The 18,686-nt window shown below is 49.7% G+C and overlaps 1 protein-coding gene across 2 annotated transcripts in view; it reads right to left on the bottom strand.

Moving 5' to 3' along the window:
• Nucleotides 1-18,686, bottom strand: part of CORO2A (coronin 2A) — a 115,666-nt gene that overhangs the window by 49,354 nt on the left and 47,626 nt on the right. For both annotated transcript variants that reach the window (XM_039544866.1, XM_039544865.1), the window contains exons 2-3: nucleotides 9,524-9,724; nucleotides 5,906-6,022 (exon numbers count right to left, since the gene is read on the bottom strand). In XM_039544866.1, the coding sequence (XP_039400800.1) occupies nucleotides 5,906-6,022; nucleotides 9,524-9,724 (318 nt within the window). The remainder of the gene's footprint in view (nucleotides 1-5,905; nucleotides 6,023-9,523; nucleotides 9,725-18,686) is intronic.

Genomic DNA, 18,686 nt, shown 5'->3' with positions numbered 1-18,686 from the left:
AGCTCCTGGGCGGGGGGGCCACAGGGCTCCGTGTGCTGCCCCCTCCCCGAGCACTGGCTCCGCACTGGGGAGCGGGCAGTGCCTGCGGGCGAGAGCCACACAGAGCTGCTTGTGCATCGCCTAAAATCCGGACCTGCTGCTGGCTGCTTCTGGGGCGCAGTGCGGTGTCAGAATACTTAGGGATTAGCCTGCCTTAGCAACCCTGCTGCACCGCTGACCGGGAGCCACCCGAGGTAAGGCCGTGCCCCAACCCTGCACCCCTATTCCCTGCCCTGAGCCCCCCCAAACCTGGAGCCCCTTCCTGCACCCCAAACCCCTCATCCCTGGCACCACCCCAGAGCCTGCACCTCCAGCCCAGAGTCCTGACCCCCTCCCATGCCCCAACCTCCTGCCCCATCCCTAAGCCCCCCTACCCCGTCATCCCTGTCCCCACCCCGCAGCCCTCGCACCAAAACCCTCTGCCCCAGCCCTGAGTCCTTCCCACACCCCAAACCCCTCATCCCCAGCTCCATTGGGTCGGGGCATCAGTAATTGTCTTCAACTGGGTCGCCAGAAAGAAAGTTTGAAAACCGCTGTAAGAGTGTATTGCTTCAAGCAGTACATAACTAGAATATTGGTTTTGTCTACACTTGATTGGTGAACTGTTGATTGTATATTGATGTGGTTCTGGTTGAATTATAAATTGTTGATTAGTTAAGAATAAGCAAGTGTCCTGATTTTAAAAATTATTCAAGTTAAAAGTTGACCTGAAAAGAACCTAGCATTAAATTGGTAAGCTAGTGATCCCTGGACTCAATAAAAAGGCATTATGTTAGGTTCCATTCTAATATTGGCTCTAACATTTATCCAACTGGCAAATCTGGCTTATTAGATTTCAGCTTTAAAGTCTAACTGACACCTCAGCAAATCTGTAAAATTGACCCCCTTTCATGACCACAAACTCTTATGGTTCTCCTCTTCACCCTCCATACAGAGGCAGGCCACACTGGCAGAAATTGCCTATTCATTGCAGAGATGATCCAATAACCAATTCATTCCATTTATTTCAGTGGGCACTGAATTTATTCCTGGGGGGATTCTGTGCCATTGCGCAATGCAGAATTTGTGCAGAAATGCATGTTATGTATGCGCAGAATGTCCATTTCCTCCCACAGAAATGGGCTACAGAGCTGCTGGCTGCCACCAGGGGACAGCAGGACCCACAGAGCCCAACTTGCAAATAGAAGACAGTGCTGGGGGAGAGCAGGGGAGGGAGCTGCAGTATCCAGCATGCCATGAAGGGAGAAGGGGGTGTGCAGGAAACTCTGTACAAGCCTGGGACCCAACATCACACTGTTTCTCCTTCTGGATCCCGGGCTCTGGTGGGGAGCGGGTATGAGTGTCTGGGCTGGGGGGGCTTGTGGCTGGGCTCTGGTCAGGAGGAGACATGAGTGTCTGGGCTGAGGGGGCCCACAGTTGGGCTCTGGAGGGCAGGGGTTTGGGTGTCTGGGGGCACAGCTGGGCTCTGGTGGGTAGGGGTGCAGGTGTCTGGGCTGGGGACCCACAGTTGGGCTCTGGGGGAGGGAGTGGGTGTCTGGGCTGGGGGCACAGCTGGGCTCTGGTGGGTAGGGGGTGCAGGTGTCTGGGCTGGGGGGACCCACAGTTGGGCTCTGGGGGTAGGGAGTGGGTGTCTGGGCTGGGGGGGTGCAGCTGGGCTCTGGTGGGGGATGCGAGTGTCTGGGCTGGGGGACGTCCTGCAGCTGGGCCCTGGGGGGCAGGGGGTCTGGGTGTCTGGGCTGGGAGGGGGGCACAGCTGGGCTCTGGTGGGTAGGGGGTGCAGGTGTCTGGGCTGAGGGGGCCTGCAGTTGGGCTCTGGGGAAGGGGGTGTGGCTGTCTGGCCCCCCTGCTGGGCTCTGGTGGGGAGGGGGGCGGAGAAATAGGAACTGGGTTGTCATAGGGGTTTCCTTAACACTCTACTCCTGGGGGATTTTTTTGTGTCTGTATTGTTACAGACAGAGTTGCTGATCAGTATTTTGAAATAAATACAAAATAATTGAAACTGGCGTGATTATATAGTGTTATTTGGCAAATAAAATATGCAGAATTTTAAAATGTTGTATGCAGAATTTTTTATATTTTGGCACAGAATTCCCCCAGGAGTATGAATTGGAGCTATATGCATTTGAATTGGCCTCCCAGACAGCTTTTAGAAAAAAAACGTGAAATAGAAGATCTGGCATAAGCTGAAATGTCTGAGGAGGCATTTAGCATTCCCTGGTTATCCATTCAGGCTCAGATCCGGCTTTTGGTTTTTGTGCGAAGCTGCCATCCGTGGCAGTGGAAGCTGAGCACTTGGAACGTTGGCAGGGAGAGACCCATCGCAACATGGACTGGGTAGTGCGGGATAGGAAGGAAAACACTATGGAATCCTGAACTTCAATGTGAGAGAGAGATACCATTCGAATGCATTTCTAATTACTTCACACCTCTTTGTTATGTGGGAGAGCTGGATATCTGAACATTGTCGCTGCTGAAACTCTCAGTAAAAAACAACCAGGCACAAACACACCACAACCAAGGGCAATGCCCCAAGCACCTGTGTGACGTTCTGTATCTCAACGGAACACTTTACACCCTCATGTTAATCTTTATAAAATGATTGTGTGGTATCCAATGCAAAGTTTGCCATGTTGGGTGTCTTCAGAAGGCTCATAATGCACTGAGCATTGTTATAGTGATGTTATAGTAATTGTTGTTACAGTACTGTTATAGGTTCCATTTTCAGCCTCGTAATGATATACATGAACTTATATCATCATGGCTTAAAATAAATCCAGGCAAAAACTCTCCAAGAGCAGAGGGGCAGTTCACACCTCATCAGGGCAGGTATGGGACAAACCCCGCCCAGCCTCACAGGAACAAAGGATGCTGGCCTAGGCAGCAACAAAAGGATCTGTTGGACTTTTGAGTGAATCACACCCCTTCTTTTGGGTAATGCTCACCTGACTCTTTGGGGGAGGGGGCAAAGCCAAGAGGGAGGAAAGAACATGATAAACGGGAGAGACGTTTGCCATGCTCGCGCTCTCGCTCTCTTCCACCTCCATCTACAGACATCACCACCAAGCGACTGAAGAGCTGATCAAAGGGGATCTCCTGGCTGAAGAGCAGCCAGACACCTGTGGTGAGACGCATCTAAGTTTGTAAGGGCACTGAAAGTGTTAAGATCAGCTTAGAATGCGTTTTCCTTTTATTTCATTTGACAAAATCCAACTTGTTACGCTTTGACTTATAATCCCTTAAAATCTCTTTAAAGTTAATAAATCTGTTTGTTTGTTCTACCTGAAGCAGTGCGTTTGGTTTGAAGCATGTCAGAGCAAGGGCGGCTCTAGGCACCAGCAAAACAAGCTGGTGCCTAAGGCTGGGGCCCCAGCTCATCCTGCCGCTGCAGCCGGGGCGGCAGGCTGGGCGGCGGACCTTGCCGCAGTCGCCTGCGGGGTCCACCCCACCCGAGCCCGGACGACCCTGCCGCCGGCACTGCGGCGGCGCGGGGGCGCGGCGCGGGCTGCTCGGCTCCCCTCCGCCAGCATGCATGACCAGCGCGAAGCCGCGTCCGCGGCCCGCGTCGGCAGCCGGAGGCAGTCCAGCACGCGGGGACCAGCCTCTGCAGTCATGCCCTGTGTCAGAGACTCCACTTGGGATAACAAACCTGGTACATATCAATTTCTTTGTTAAACTGATAAACTCATATAAACGTGCAGCGTCCAGCGGGCATAACTGGACACTGCAAGATGGAGGTTCCTAGGGTTGTGTCTGGGACTGGAGATATTGGCTGGTGTCATTCGGTTGCACAATCCAAGGAGCAGCTTCCATGCCAGAGGCTGTGTGTGACCAGCCCAGGAGTGGGGTTCTCACAGCAGAGCAGGGTCAGGCTGGCTCCCAGAGTCAAGGATTGGAGTGACCTAGCAGATCACTGGTCCAGATAACATCAGAGGGGAACGTCACAACCTGCAACACTGGCTCTGTGTTTCGGGGGTGGCATTTGGCAGGACAAATGAGGTTCATGGGTCTCTCTCTCACACCTCTCTTCTCCCTGGTCCTTCAGTCAATTTCAGCCAGACTGAGAAAAAATATTTTAGTTTCCACAGACCTGTAGTGCATGCAGCAATGCAGCTCTTGTGTCTTGGTTGTGTGTGTAAAACACATAGAATCATAGAAATGTTGGGCTGATGGGACCTCGAGACATCAGCTAATCCCACCCTCTGTGCTGTGGCAGGATCTAGTGAAGCTAGACCATCCCTGTCCAAATTGTTTTTAAATGCTTCCAACGATGGGGACTTCGTCACCTCCATTGGACGTCTGTTCCAAAGCTTAACTGCCCTTAGAATTACCAAGTTTTTCCTAATAGTAACCTAAAGCTCCATTTGCTGCAGATTAAGCCTGTTACTTCTTGTCCTATCTCCAGTGGACATGGAGAACAATTATCACAGTCTTCCTTATAACCGCCCTTAACATACTGGAAGATTATCAGGTCCCCCCTCAGTCTCCTTTTCTCAAGACTACATATACGTTTTTCAACCTTTCCTCCTATGCCAGGTTCTTTTTAAACATTTTATCATTTTTGTTGCTCTCCTCTTGCTGGGGCCTCACCAGTGCTGAGTAGAGCAGGACAATGACTTCTACATCGCTGAGAACTCTGCCCATGCGCAGAGGCAGGGGCAGTAGTGTGTCAAGGCATCTGCTGCCTGTTGCATCCCCATGCGCCATCTTGTGGAAACTTTACTTATTTTAGGAGGAAAAACAAAACAAGAAGGAACAAAAATAATTTGTATTGAAAGTGCAGGATTGTTCACTGGATATGGAAAACCTTAATGAGTGTGTTATGTTAATTGCACAAAGAAAACTCAACGCATCAATTTGGAAACATGGACCAAATTAATTTCTGAAAGGGGTTTAGTTTAAGAAGCACAGGAATTGCCTGGGTAAACCCGGCCCAAGGCCCACCTAACCTAGTATCCTGTCTCAGTCAGTCCCAGATATTTCAGAGAAAAGTGCCACCACCCCACACCACTGCCTGCACCCCCACCATGAAGGAGTCCTCCTAATCCCTAATGGTTAGAGTGTGGTTTAAACCCCAAAGCAGCAGGTTTAATATCTCTTCCAAAATATGTGTTAGCATTAACTCTTGTAACTTTGACTATTCTTGTTCTTCATATAAGCATCCAGTCCCTTTTGAATCTTGCTAAATTCTTGGCCTCAACATCTTCCTGACAGTGCGTTCCACAGGCTAATTACGTGTTGTGTGAAAAAGTATTGCCTTTTATTGGATTTGAATTTGCCAAACCCTCTTTTAATTTTGTTGAATGTCCCTAGTAGTACCTTACTCCTCGAGTGGTTCCATTTGTTTCAGTGGGGCTCCTCGTGGAATACTGTGCAAATCAATGGGAATAAGCGGGGGACAGACTCTAGCCTTGTGTGTTTGCTTGGGCCAGATTCTGACCTCCCTTCTACTTGTATTAATCCAGAGTGATTCCACAGAGTAGCCGAGAGAAGGAACAATCCCCAAGAGTTGACCACACCACAAATGCATCTACAGCAGAGCATCCTTCTACCACAGATTTTGCAATATGTGCGGCCACATCTGTGTGGAAACAGGGTTCTGAGCTCTGCACAGACATGGAGCTGATTTCCCCCCTCGCTTGTTTTCAAACGTAAATGTTCAATGTCTCACAATTGGATCATTAGTGCTTGCTCAGGCGGAACCCCCACTTGAGTGTAATGAGGAGCGACTTTGTGGAAGAACAACACTTGTTAGCCCTGTTCAGTTAGAGGAGACCCTCTCACGGAGGCTCTTGCATGGTACTTTGTATTTCTTTCCCAACCAAGAGCATTAACGAAGTAGTGACACAGAGCGAGCCGGGAAACTTACAGTGGCATCTTCAGAACAGGAAGCGATTACAAAGTCATCAAAGGGGCTCCACTTGATGTCCAGGACATTTCCTCTGTGCCCGCACACCCTGGGGTAGTGAGGATCAAGCTTGCCTGTCTGAAAAGAACAGCAAGTCTCTGTTAGCTCAGAAAGGCTACATTTGGCCACAGAACAGCAGGTCGTCTCCATGTAGGCTGGCCCCACAAGACCTGAGCTTTGGCACCTCACGTAGCAAGATCCACAGTGCTCAGTTTACTGGAAATGGGTCCATGCTCACCCTTAAAGCCATGTCCTCCTTAGCTCAGGCCAGGCCTACACTACAAACTTACTTCAGTAGAACTACTTCGCTCAGGGATGTGAAAAATCCACACCCCTGAGTGCTGTAGTTATACCAACCTTAACCCCCGTGTAGACGGCGCTGTGTTGACGGGAGAGCTTTTCCTGCCGACATAGCTACCGCCTCTCACGGCGGTGGAGTTATTAAGCTGACGGGAGAACTTAGAGCATCTTCACCAGAAGCACTACAGCGGCACAGCTGCGTCAGTACAGATCTGCTGCTCGTCTTTGCCTTGCCACACTCCCACTGAGCCCCTTCAGGAGAAAAGCCTTGTGATGACTGAGCCCTGCCAAGGAACAGGGCACCATCCTGAAGCCACGGACCACGCCCCAAATGGTAAGAATGAGTAAGGAGCAGCCCGATTCCTGGCTCTCATCACAAGGGGGCTGTAGTTGACTGGGATGGGTTTGACTGCAGACAAAGGGCATCAGGAAGACTCTACAGCTCAGTGCCAACCCTTGCTAATGGAACACAGGAAAGTGAGTCAGTAGCGAACAGGAGAGCGGCCAGACTGGGTCAGACACTGGTCCATCTAGCCCAGTATCTTGTCTTCTGACAGTGGCCAGTGCCAGAATCTTGAGAGCATGACCGAACGCACTCCTGTATGCACACCAGACACACCCCTGTAAAAAGCTTTGTATAAAATAAGCCTCGTGAGGTATCATTTGAAAAAAACTTGCGTCAATTATTGGATGGTAAATTTATGTAGCAACGTTATATGTCAAGTTATGAATTCCCTCTGTATGATGATGTTAGCACATGTTCAAGCCCACACAGCCCTGACTAGGTAAAAGCACAGGTCTAACCTAAACAAAGGAGTGTGTATTTACCTCAGTTTACATATAAGTAGTAAGCAAAGTCCTTGAGACAGCAAGGGGGGGGAAGTGGCAGGATCCAAGGAAAATCTGCTTTTCACCATACACAGGGAAGAAGAAAGAGCAAGGAGCCCCCTTCACTCCCAGACTCCACATTGCCTTCCTGACTTCTCAAATAAACTTTGCATCGAGGGTAATCCTCCGGAGAATCCACTTCAAAGGAGGACTGGACTGTAAAAGTGAGGGGCAAGAACACCCCAATGTATCCCTCTCTACCCCTCTCTCTCTTTCATCTAACACGACAAAGGAACCAGCCCTTGGACTTCGGGAGTGAGCCTGGCCTGAAAATTTGGTCAGCGATGCTACTGGGAACCCGTGGTAAGGCTTTTACCTTGAACCAAGTCTAGTTTGTTAAGTTTTAGTAACTAGGAAGCATTTTATCTTTATTTCTCTTGTAACCTTTTCTGACTTTAATGCCTTATACTTGTATTCACCTAAGATCTAGTTCTTTGTAATTAAATAAACTTGTTTTATTTTTTTAATCTAAACTAATCCAGAGCTGTTTGGGTAACTCCAGTTAAAGTCGCAAACTCTGGCCTTCTAATATCTGAACTGTCCAGCAAAGGGCATGTTTTGGGGGAAATCAGGGACTAGGAATGTGGTGGAGTCACCCTGCAAGTGGGTAACCAAGGCTGCTGGAAGCCAGAGTATGGCTGGGGTGTTGCTGACAGGCTGCTCAGGTCAGAATTGCTGGACCAGGGACTGCAGCTCTACCCTGAGACTCGGGGTGACCTGCATGCTGTCTGGCAGTTTGTGCATTTCCCAGGTTGGGAACTACAGCAGCAAAGCACTGTGAGGCATCCAAGGTTGCAGGTCAGGTGATGACAACCCCTCGCTGGTCTGGATTGCACCCTGGCATATGGCAGAGGGAATGAACAGAACAGGGCACTTATCAAGTCATTCATCCCCAGTTGTCCAGTCCCAGCTTCTGGCAGTCAGAGGTTTTGGGACACCCAGAGCATGGTTTTGCATCCCAGACCATCCTGGCTAATAGCCATTGATGGACCTGTCCTCCATGAACTGATCTAGTTCTTTTCTGAACACAGCTATAGTTTTGGCCTTCACGACATCCCCTGGCAACGAGTTCCACAGCTTGACTGTGCGTTGTGTGATGAAGTGCTTCCTTATATTTATTTAAAACTGCTGTCCAGGATGGGGGGACCTGAGAGCAGCCCCCGCCCCGTGTCCCCGCCCCTTAGGCTCCCCGCCCTGGGCAGGTGGAGGGTCTACAGCTGCCCAACCAGCACTTACCATGGCCCGGCTGCGGCTCTGCGGCCCCCAAGGCCCCACCCCCTGGCCAGGCTGGAACCCGGAGCTGGGTCAGGGTAAAAGACCAGCAGGCAGCTGTGGGGAGCCCTGGATCCTCCACCTGCCCTGGGCGGGGACATGGGCAGGGGGCTGTTCTTGGGCCCCCACCCCACCCCGGGCAGGTGGGGGGGGGGGTGGCTCCCCAGAGCTGCCCCGGCTTCCTGGACTGGGCTCCAGCTTCCAGCCTGGCTGGTGGGTGGGGCCTCGAGGGGAAGAGGAGGGGCAGGGGGCTGTGACTGTGGCGAAAAGTGGACAATCTAGGCCCATCCACTTTCAAAAGTGGGAGGGCCACGGCCCCTTGGCCCCCTCTGTTCCGGCCCCTGCGCAGGCGCTGTGATGTGCTGTCCAGGCACCACGAGCCCTCTCTTCCCATGCTAAAGTCTAAAGCAAGTTGAATACAGGAATGCAGGACAGCTATTACGCATGTGCTTAACTCTCCCCAAGTGGGATCTAAATAAATAAATGTCCAATACTCCTCTCCTGTCTGTTGTCATGCTCCAGACCCTGATTCAGCAAACTCGGAAGCAAGGGTTTAGCTTTAAGAACATGAATAGTCCCACTAAAATCATGTGCTTAAAGCTAAGCATGTGCTTCAGTGCTTTGGAGGATCAGGGGCCTATACTGCTCTGCAAGACCACGGAGTCTCCTCTAGTCTTTAATCAGGGTTAGTTCAGAGGCCGAAAAGGCTCCTTGTCTGTGAAGAAAAGCTAGAACCATGTAATTACAGAGCAATTTGCTCTCTCCCGTTCTACGACTGACGGTTATTTATTATAGTTTTGCAGTTGCTCCCAGAGGCATGGAAGACACCCAGACGCCGTGGTGATGAGCATCAGGATAAAACACTAGGATGGATGGACAGACATGCAGACCCTTACTGTGACAGGTGCTGTACCCGTACAAACATGTAACAGATGGTCCCTGTCCCAAAGAGCCTCTGGTCCTACCAGGCATTTTGAAAAACAGGCGGCTGCAATAACCAAGCCTTCCCATTGCCATCACGACCATCTGGGATCCCTGCAGCTCCCCCTTCCCACTCCAGCATGGGCTGTCAGGAAACGGGGCAGCCCATGCCCCCGGTGCCCTGCTGGCCTTGCTCACCTGATGGATGGGTATCACGAGGAAAGCCCCGCCCCCTGCACACTCTGTCACAACAGCAATGAAGTGGGGGTTGACAGCGCAGAAGTGGTTGTCGTGCACACTGCAGGTGATGGGGACGCAGTCGTAGCACTTCTCCTTGCTAGCAGGCTTGCCGTACACATGGCGGAACTTGGAACTCCGGTACTGAGGGTGCCATGACATCTGCAGCAGTCAAAACACAAGACAGATAGTGAGGCAGGGACCATTCCCTTGCTATTGGACATTGGCGTGGGTTTGAAATTCAGCCCAGCGCCTCCCATTGACTCATGCCTGCTTACACCTGCAATGCAATCAGCCCCAGTACACATCTGTCTCCAGAACATCTGGTCCTGACCTGCGGGCAGTGCGCACACAACCCTGGAGCTATTTCCCTCTCCTCTATTTTGTGACACCACCACCACCCCCAACCCCATTTCCCCTTTCAGACCACTCATGGGCCCGTCTCCCTTTATCTTATCTCGCCCCACCCCCAAGCTCTTCCCGAGGCCACCAGCGCAGTCAGCCAAGCCCAGCCCTACAGCCACACCCGAAATCAAACTGCCAGCAGCTCAGCAGACACAGCACTGTGCTCTCCTGGAAAGAAGCCAAATCACTCCAGTATTCACCTGCAAGGGGACTGGCCACCTGAGAGCCCTTGCAGTGGCAAGAGATGTCAGGTGTTGTGTTCCTCCTATAACACACACACACACACACCCTCCTGGTCTTGCTTTGAGCAGGGGGTTGGACTAGATGACCTCCTGAGGTCCCTACCAACCCTGATATTCTATGATTAGGAGTGACTTGCCTGCTGCCTCTCTCCCTGCTGCCAGCTATACATGAGGCCTGCAATGGGTGGATCTAAATGGCACCGACCCAGGCCACTGGATGTTCTCAGGTTGACCTCAGCACCACCTGGCACTACACAGCTCATCTCTCCTGCTGTAATGCTGGGAAAGCAATTGTGACGGGTTTGGTCACAGAGACCCCCTTGGGACGGCCACCTGATGTGCTGAGACTACTTCTGAGCCCATTTTCCCCGCCAGCTTGGGACTCCGGAACCCTGCCTTGTTGAGCCAGACGCACTAGCCTGATGCAAAAACAGACTCAGGGTCTGAATCACATCCCCCAAAGCTGCAGTCTTAACAGAAAACGGCTTAGAAAGTGCTCCTGTCTCTAGCACCCAGATACCCAGTTCCCAATGGGTTCAAACTCCAAATAAATCAGTTTTACTCTATATAAAGCTTATACAGGGTAAACTCAAATTGTCTGCCCTCTATAACACGGACAGAGAGATATGCACAGCTGTTTGCTCCCCTAGGTATTAGTCACTAACTCTGGGTTCTGTAATAAGCAAAAAGTGATTTTATTAAATATAAAAAGTAGGATTTCAGTGGTTCTAAGTAATAACAGACAGAACAAAGCAAGTTACCAAGCAAAATAAAATAAAACATGCAAGTCTAAGCCTAATACAGTAGGAAACTGAATACCGATGAAATCTCACCCTCAGAGATGTTCCAATAAGCTTCTTTCACAGACTGGATTCCTTTCTAGTCAGGGCCCAATCCTTTCCCCTGATACAGCCCTTGTTCCAGTTCAGGTGGTAGCTAGGGAATTTCTCATGACTGCTCCCCCCTTTGTTCTGTTCCACCCCCTTTTATAGCTTTGGCACAAGGCAGGAATGTTTTTTCTCTCTGGGTCTCCATCCCTCCTTCTAAATGGAAAAGCACCAGGTTTAAGAAGGATTCCAGCACCAGTGTCCTGTGAGACCCCCAAGCCTTCACTATTCCCAGCCTGAGTCACAGGAAGGCTTGCAAGTAAACAGAGCCATCTAAAGTTAATTGTCCTGGCTAATGGGAGCCATCAAGATTCCAAGCCACCATTAATGACCCACACTTTGCATAATTACAATAGAACCTCAGAGTTATATTTCATATTTCTAGTTTCAGAAACAAGAATGATACATTCATACAAATAGGATGAATACACTTAGTGGATTATAAGCTTTGTAATGATATCTTACAAGAGACCTTTTGCATGAAGCATATTCCAGTTGCATTATATTCACGCTCATTAGCATATTTTCATAAAATCGTATGGAATGCAACGTCACAGCAATGTCTCCCTCTCTCATTAGATTTCACTATACCTGGAACCAGCTAGAGCGAATGGCCCAGGATAGAAGACTCTGGAGATCTGTGGTTGGCGGCCCATACCCCGGTTGGGGTGACGGGCATGAATGATGATGAATGATGATATTGCCAAAGGGAATGTCCCTCCCTCTGATCCCAAGCACCTAGATCATAGGCTGGGGAACCCTCCATTCACTGAGGCCTGAAAGTTGGGTTTTACCACTAAAAGGGAAGAGAGAGATTAATAAACCCAATAGGAACAGAGACATTCATTCCTTTGTAAGGCCAGCAGCTATTCTGCACCCGTCTGTCAGAGGATTGCACAGTACTTTAAACAGTGACCAGGTAAGATGAATAAGAGTCCATAGCACATTGATATTGGCCCAGTTCTGTGCATGGATAGTGAGACACCATGGGACTGACCTGTCCAATTGAAAACAGGCAATCAAGTAAATCTCAGGCAGTGAATACAACCCAAGAATGGTAACACCCAACCCTGCTCAAAGGCACTAGACACCCCCATCAAAGCTATTCTTCCCATGGAAGTGTGACAATAGTACAAACTATGTCCAGTGTGAAGATCCTCCTGCTGCACAAAAGCATTTTCTCATGCATGAGGGCCAGAGGGTGAAAGTGGCACAAAACAAACACCGAGTGAAAGTGGCACTCTAGCTTTCCTGCACAGGGTGCGTGCAATGCAATCAACATAAGTGTACAAGTAAATTCAGGGTGAATCCTGGCCCACAGAAGTCCAGTAGAGTTCTGCCATTGGCTTCAATAGGGCTGGTTTTTAAGGTGCATTCAGTTTTAAACCGCCAGAATGTTATTAGTAACCCAGGACCCAAGCCACCATCTCCTTGTTCCAGTTTGACACCAGCCCCCAGGACTTTCACCAGGAATAATCCTCACTAGACAATATTCCACATAAATACCTGGCTAAGCAAACTCAGCCTCTCTCCCACCATATATCATGAACCAATGGTTGGAAATTGAAGCTAGACCAATTCAGACTGGAAATAAGGAATACACTTCTGACAGTGAAGATAATTAACCACTGGAACAATCTACCAAGAGTCATGGGAGATTCTCTATCACTGGCAATGTTTAAATCAAGTCTGGCTATTTTTCCTAACAGCTCTGCTCTAGGAATTACTTGGGGAAGGTCTTTGGCCTATGTGCTACACAGGTCAGACTAGATGATCACAATGGTTCTTCTGATCTTGGAATTGACCATCCCAGCCCTGGCTCCTTCACAGACTTTCCCAGTAGCCCATCTCAGAAGCACCCCTCACAGGAAACCTGCTGCATCAGCAGCACTAGCACTTTACTCCTGCCACACAGCAACCAGCAGGAAAGTGCTTCTAAACCTACAGTCGACTACAACAGGCCTTTCAGGAAGGTACCCAATGGCCAGGCTCTCCAGTGTCTTCAGAGCTGTCAACCCTTTCACCTGCAGTGCCACATGATAGTGGGAGATGAATGTTGAGAGAGGAAGGTGTAACAGCACAGAAGTTCGCAGCCAACGTTTGAAGGGAGGCGTCTACAAATCTTCTGAAACCTCATCTGTGTGCCCAGTGCCACCTGGGGAGCCCTCCTCAGCCTCTAAGCTTTGTGATGCTCACTACCAACATGTCAAACAGCAGGCCAAGAACTCCAACAATCACACATGCTCATGTGCCCACAGCAGATGTGATGGACAATAACAAGACAGACATATCTGTGATGGGTTGGGTCACAGAAATGCCCTCAAGACTGTCAGTAGATGTGCTGGGATACCACTGAGAACAAACTCCCCTGCCAGAGAAGGCGTCCCTCCACTCCCGTCTTGCTGAGCTAGACACACCAGTTGGCTACAGCACAGACCAAGAGGTTGGACCACACCCCCTGCAGTTCACAGAAACTAAGATTCACTTAGCCCAGGAGCTTCTGAGTTAACAGAGACTTTCCCAGCACCCAGTATTCAGTCTTTCTGAGAGCCTAAACCCCAAATGAATAACAGGCAGAACAAAGTACGTTACCAAGCAAAATAAAACAAAAACACACACGCCTAAGCCTAATACAGTAAGAAACTGCTTACAGATGAAATCTCACCCTCAGAGATGTTCCAATTAGCTTCTTTCACAGACTAGACTCCTTCCTAGTCTGGGCCCAATCCTTTTCAGACCAACGTTGTGATTTTATGGCCTGGGTCCAGCAATCACTCACCGCCCCCACCCCCCGTAGTTACAATCCTTTGTTCCAGTTTCTTTCAGGCATCTCTTTGGGGTGGAGAGGCCATCTCCTGAGCCAGCTGAAGATAAAATGGAGAGGCTTCCGGGGCCTTTTATACCTCTCTCTTGTGGGCAGAAACCCCTTTGGTTCTTCTGTGCAAAAATCATGTTCCCAGGAAAGCTCAGATGTGGATTGGTGTCTCCAAAAGTCCATTGTCAGTTACGTGTTTCTTGATTGGGCACTTACTCAGAATAGTCCTTTCTCAAGAAGCGGACCAAACGCTTCACTGATGCTACTTAGAATCAAACACACTGAGATACAAGTACATAGCCAATATTCATAACTTCAAATACAAAAATGATACAAACATACAGACAGCATAATCATAACTAGCAAATTACAACCTTTCCATAGACACCCTACTTGACCTCTGTACAAGATTTGGTGCAATTATAGGACCTTGGTTGCAACAATGATCTATACGCTCACAGTTAAAGTCAATATCATCACAATATCCATCCGCTGCTGTCTATCAGCAAGGCTCCCAGGGCATCCCAAGCACTCAGCACAGGAAGCATTCATTTGAAAGGTTGTCCAGTCAGAAACATGGCAATTATCTTTTAAAAATTACTTTGATTGGGTTTTAAACTGTATAGTCTAGGAGAGTTAGCAGTGAGGCATACCTCCCACTGGGCAAGCCACAGTGTTCAGACACTGCCCCAGAGAATTGCACAGCTCTCTCTCCTAGATCATTGTACAGTGTCAGCTCGTTACCCTTGCTGCTGCTAACTCTCACAATTATACCATCAGTCTCACAATATTGAGTGTTTTTCTTCAAGCTGCAGCTCCTGATGCAAAGTGATTTTGTGAGAATTTTGGCTGTCATTAAAATATAAAGTCAGTTTTTAGCCCTTGTGGCTGCATGAACACACAACTTGATAGCATCCAAAAGGCTCAGAAACAGGAAGGCAAATGAGCCAATCTAAGCATGAAGCTTCTGGGTGGCTCAAGAGCATGACTACCAACCTCAGGGCAAACTGTTAGGAAGGAGAGAGTCCAGAGGAGGGCAACAAAAATGATTAGGGGGCTGGAGCACATGACTTATGAGGAGAGGCTGAGGGAACTGGGATTGTTTAGTCTGCAGAAGAGAAGAACGAGGGGGGATTTGATAGCTGCTTTCAACTACCTGAAAGGGGGTTCCAAAGAGGATGGATCTAGACTGTTCTCAGTGGTAGAAGATGACAGAACAAGGAGTAATGGTCTCAAGTTGCAGAGGGGGAGGTTTAGGTTGGATATTAGGAAAAACTTTTTCACTAGTAGGGTGGTGAAGAACTGGAATGGGTTACCTAGGGAGGTGGTAGAATCTCCTTCCTTAGAGGTTTTTAAGGTCAGGCTTGACAAAGCCCTGGCTGGGATGATTTAGTTGGGTTTGGTCCTGCTTTGAGCAGGGGGTTGGACTAGATGACCTCTTGAGGTCCCTTCCAACCCTGAGATTCTATGAGGGCACAAACTCCAAACTGGCTGTGAGTTCTACACTTAGATTTCACCAACCAAATACCAAGGGTTAACTCCTCAAGCACTACAACAGCCTTAACAGGGGTCACAGACAGTCCCCTTGGGGACTCGGACCTGTCTTGCCATCACAAGCTTTCCTTTGTGATAGATGGTCCCTTTAAACCAGAGGTTCTCAGGGCATGGAATGTATTCGGGAGCGTGGTCAGCTTTTGGAGAGCAGCAGCTACTGGCCAGGCACCCAGCTCTGAAGGCAGCGCCACTGCCAGCAGCAGTGAAGTAAGGATGGCAATGCCATACTCCACCACCCTTACTTCTGGTGGCAGCACTGCCTTCAGAGCTGGGTGCCCAAAGTCAGCGGGTACTGAGGCTGAAGGAGCCAGCTGCTGCAGTGACCGGGAGGGAAAGACGTCCGAGTCAGGTCTCACTCAATCCCGGTCCTCTTGCCAGCTTGACTTTGTCAGGCCGCCTCACTACAGGCACCAACAATCGACTTTTCTCCTGGTGCTTTCAGTGCTTCTTTTTAGGCACTGGAGAAGATCATCAGTGCCAGGACTCCCGACCTGCAGGAGGAGCAATCAACACCAAAGCTGAAATGCTTGGTGCTGAGTCTGAGCGCAGCTCCAATGCTGGTCTTAGGGCAGCCCCATGAGGAGGATTTTCAGCCTCCCTGCCCAGTCTTTCTTGGTGCAGGGTTTGAAGTCCCTGCAGATCTGGCAGTGGTCTTTCCTGTGAGCTTCCCCATAGCAGTTGAGACAGCTCATCTGCAGGTCGCTCAATGGCATCGACCTGCCGCAGAAAGCACAGGGCTTGAAGCACAGTGACCGAGGCATGCCCCAGCACTGGGGAGCAGACAAGCCTCTCCAACCAAGTGCGAAGGTGTCCAAACACACTAACTACTGTGATAGACCAGGCCAGTTGGGAACAGCAGAGTAGCAGAAGGCAGATATACTGGCCACTGGATTAAAAGTTTTCTGTTCCCTGACTGACCAGAGCAGGAGCTGCCCCAGGCTAATGAGAACACCTGACTCCAATGAACCTGCTAAGAGTCAGGTGAGGCCATTAAGCTAATGTCACCACCTGACTCTAAGGCCCCTCTGATACTATAAAAGGGCGCACGCCAGTCAGGCAGGGGGTCAGGGAGCCAGAGGAGAGGAAGTGCGGCTGAAGGGCTGGTTAATGAAGACACCCTCAAACCATCGTTAAGGGAGCCCTAAGGTAAGGGTGAAGAAGGGAGAAGCAGGAGAGCTGTGGGGAAGTGGCCCAGGGAAATGTAGCAACTCTGGCAGTGGAAGGTTGGCTGCCAACAGCTGCTACCATTAGGGTCCCTGGGCTGGAACCTGGAGTAGAGGGCGGGCCCGGGTTCCCCCCAACCCACCACTACAGGAACAGCTCCTGGGAGGGGAAGTCAGGCCCCTGTCAGGACAGGAGGCTAAACTGTTTTGGTACAGGTCGTAGGAGCAACAGAGACTGTGGGAGTTCTCTCACCAACCTCCTTGCTGGCTTAGGATGAAAAGGGCTCAGCAGACTGTAACCCTGGCCCTAGAGAGAGAAGGGCTACGTGGAGGGTCACAGTGAGCCTCTGAAGCTAGCATAAACCACCTGGAAGCACGGGACCCACAGGGACAAGGTCGGAGCTCTGCCACACTACTAACTACTAACTATCAAGCTAACGACACTACAATAACTATGTGAACTAGGGAAGAGAAGGAAACCACTGGGAAGAACTGCCTGAGCAATGAGGGGAGGTCCAGCAACCATCATGGGCGGTAAGAAGGAACTAAAGGGACGTGGGGCCAGCGGGGCCCCTATACTGGTGCTATGGGCATGTGGCACTAGAGAGTGCTGGAGCCAACTCAATGGATACCCCTAAGGAAGAAAAATCCAGTACCTGTGGTTGGGGCGCGCACACACCTACATTGGAATGGACATGTGCAAGCATGTGAAGAAGCAGCAGCAGCCTATACCTCTACAGTTATTCAGATTGACAGGATCTCCTTTCTTCAGAACTGATACAACTGTTGTCTTTAGCCAGTCATCCAGGACCTTCTCTTGCACCCATACCATCTTATTTATTTTTCCTAATGCTTTGAGAGCACTTGTCCCACCAGCTTTTAGCAGCTCAGATGTTATATTGTCTGTTCCTGCAGCTCTCTCATTTTTAACTGTTTCACTGCTCTTTCTATTTCTTCTTCTGAGGATGGTTCAGTGCTGATATCCATTCTGTCTTGCAAGCTGCCCTGTTCATCTAGCATGTCTCGAATGCTTGCATCTGGATGAACTACAGGAGTCAGCACTTTGTCAAAATGCTCCTTCCATACTTCCAGCAACTCGTCGACATTTGTAGTCAGTTCACTGGTACCTTTCTTGCTGCTTGCATTGTTGGCCTGAAGGTGTTTCCATACAACTTAATTTTTTGGTATATTATTTTCAGATCTTGTTTTCTTGACACCTCCTGGAGTTGTTGAGCCTCTTCTTTTCAGAGCCTTGGCATGTCCTGTCTTTGGGATTCTTCAAGGCTTTGTGCAATGCTTTTACTTCCTCTGCTTTCCCAGAAGTCTTGGTTTGTTTTCACGTTTCCTGGAACATTCTCTTTGATGCTTGTCAAGGTTTTCCTGACAACAAACTGAACTTGTTAAGTTATTGGAAGGCATAGGCAAACAAGGAAAAGCTGGACAAGCAATGTTGGGTGTAATGTGATATTAATGTAATTATACAGTGTTGACTTCCATGGAGTTATGACAATTGACATCAGCTGAGCATCTGCCCATTTCATTTCAAGTATCTCAGAAGAGGGACTATGAGCTACATCCTGAGAATACTGGTCAGTTTTTTGCTGAGTCCTTATTCAGGCAAACGCTAGCTCACTGGGAGTTTTGCTGATTAAAAACGTAGTCAGGCCTGACTTTTCCTGCACCTTGCTCAGTGCTGCATATATTGCCAGAGCATCACCAATAATCCCAATAATACACTGGAGAGTCTTCAGCTCAATAAAGCCGAATCCAGCTCCCAAAGGGTCAGTGCATGAGGCAGGCTGCCCTTCTGCTCCCCTGGCAATGCAACTGCCCTAAGGCCAGAGATTACCTGGTTTTAGTCTAGAACGACCAGGTGTCTGGTTTTCAACTAGAACTCCCGGTCGAAAAGGGACCCTGGCACATACCGGTAGGCGCCGACTCCGTGTGTGCTCCGGGGCTGGAGCACCTACAGGGAAAAATTAATGAGTGCGCCACACCCACTGGAAGCCAAGCTCCCCCCTCCTCACCTCCTTCTCCCCCCTCGAGCGTGCCACGTCC

This window comes from Mauremys reevesii, linkage group 6, assembly GCF_016161935.1.
Source record: "Mauremys reevesii isolate NIE-2019 linkage group 6, ASM1616193v1, whole genome shotgun sequence".
Lineage (NCBI taxonomy): Eukaryota > Metazoa > Chordata > Testudines > Geoemydidae > Mauremys > Mauremys reevesii.
Note: the sequence above shows the minus strand (reverse complement) of the source record. Positions and strands in the feature narration are given on the sequence as shown.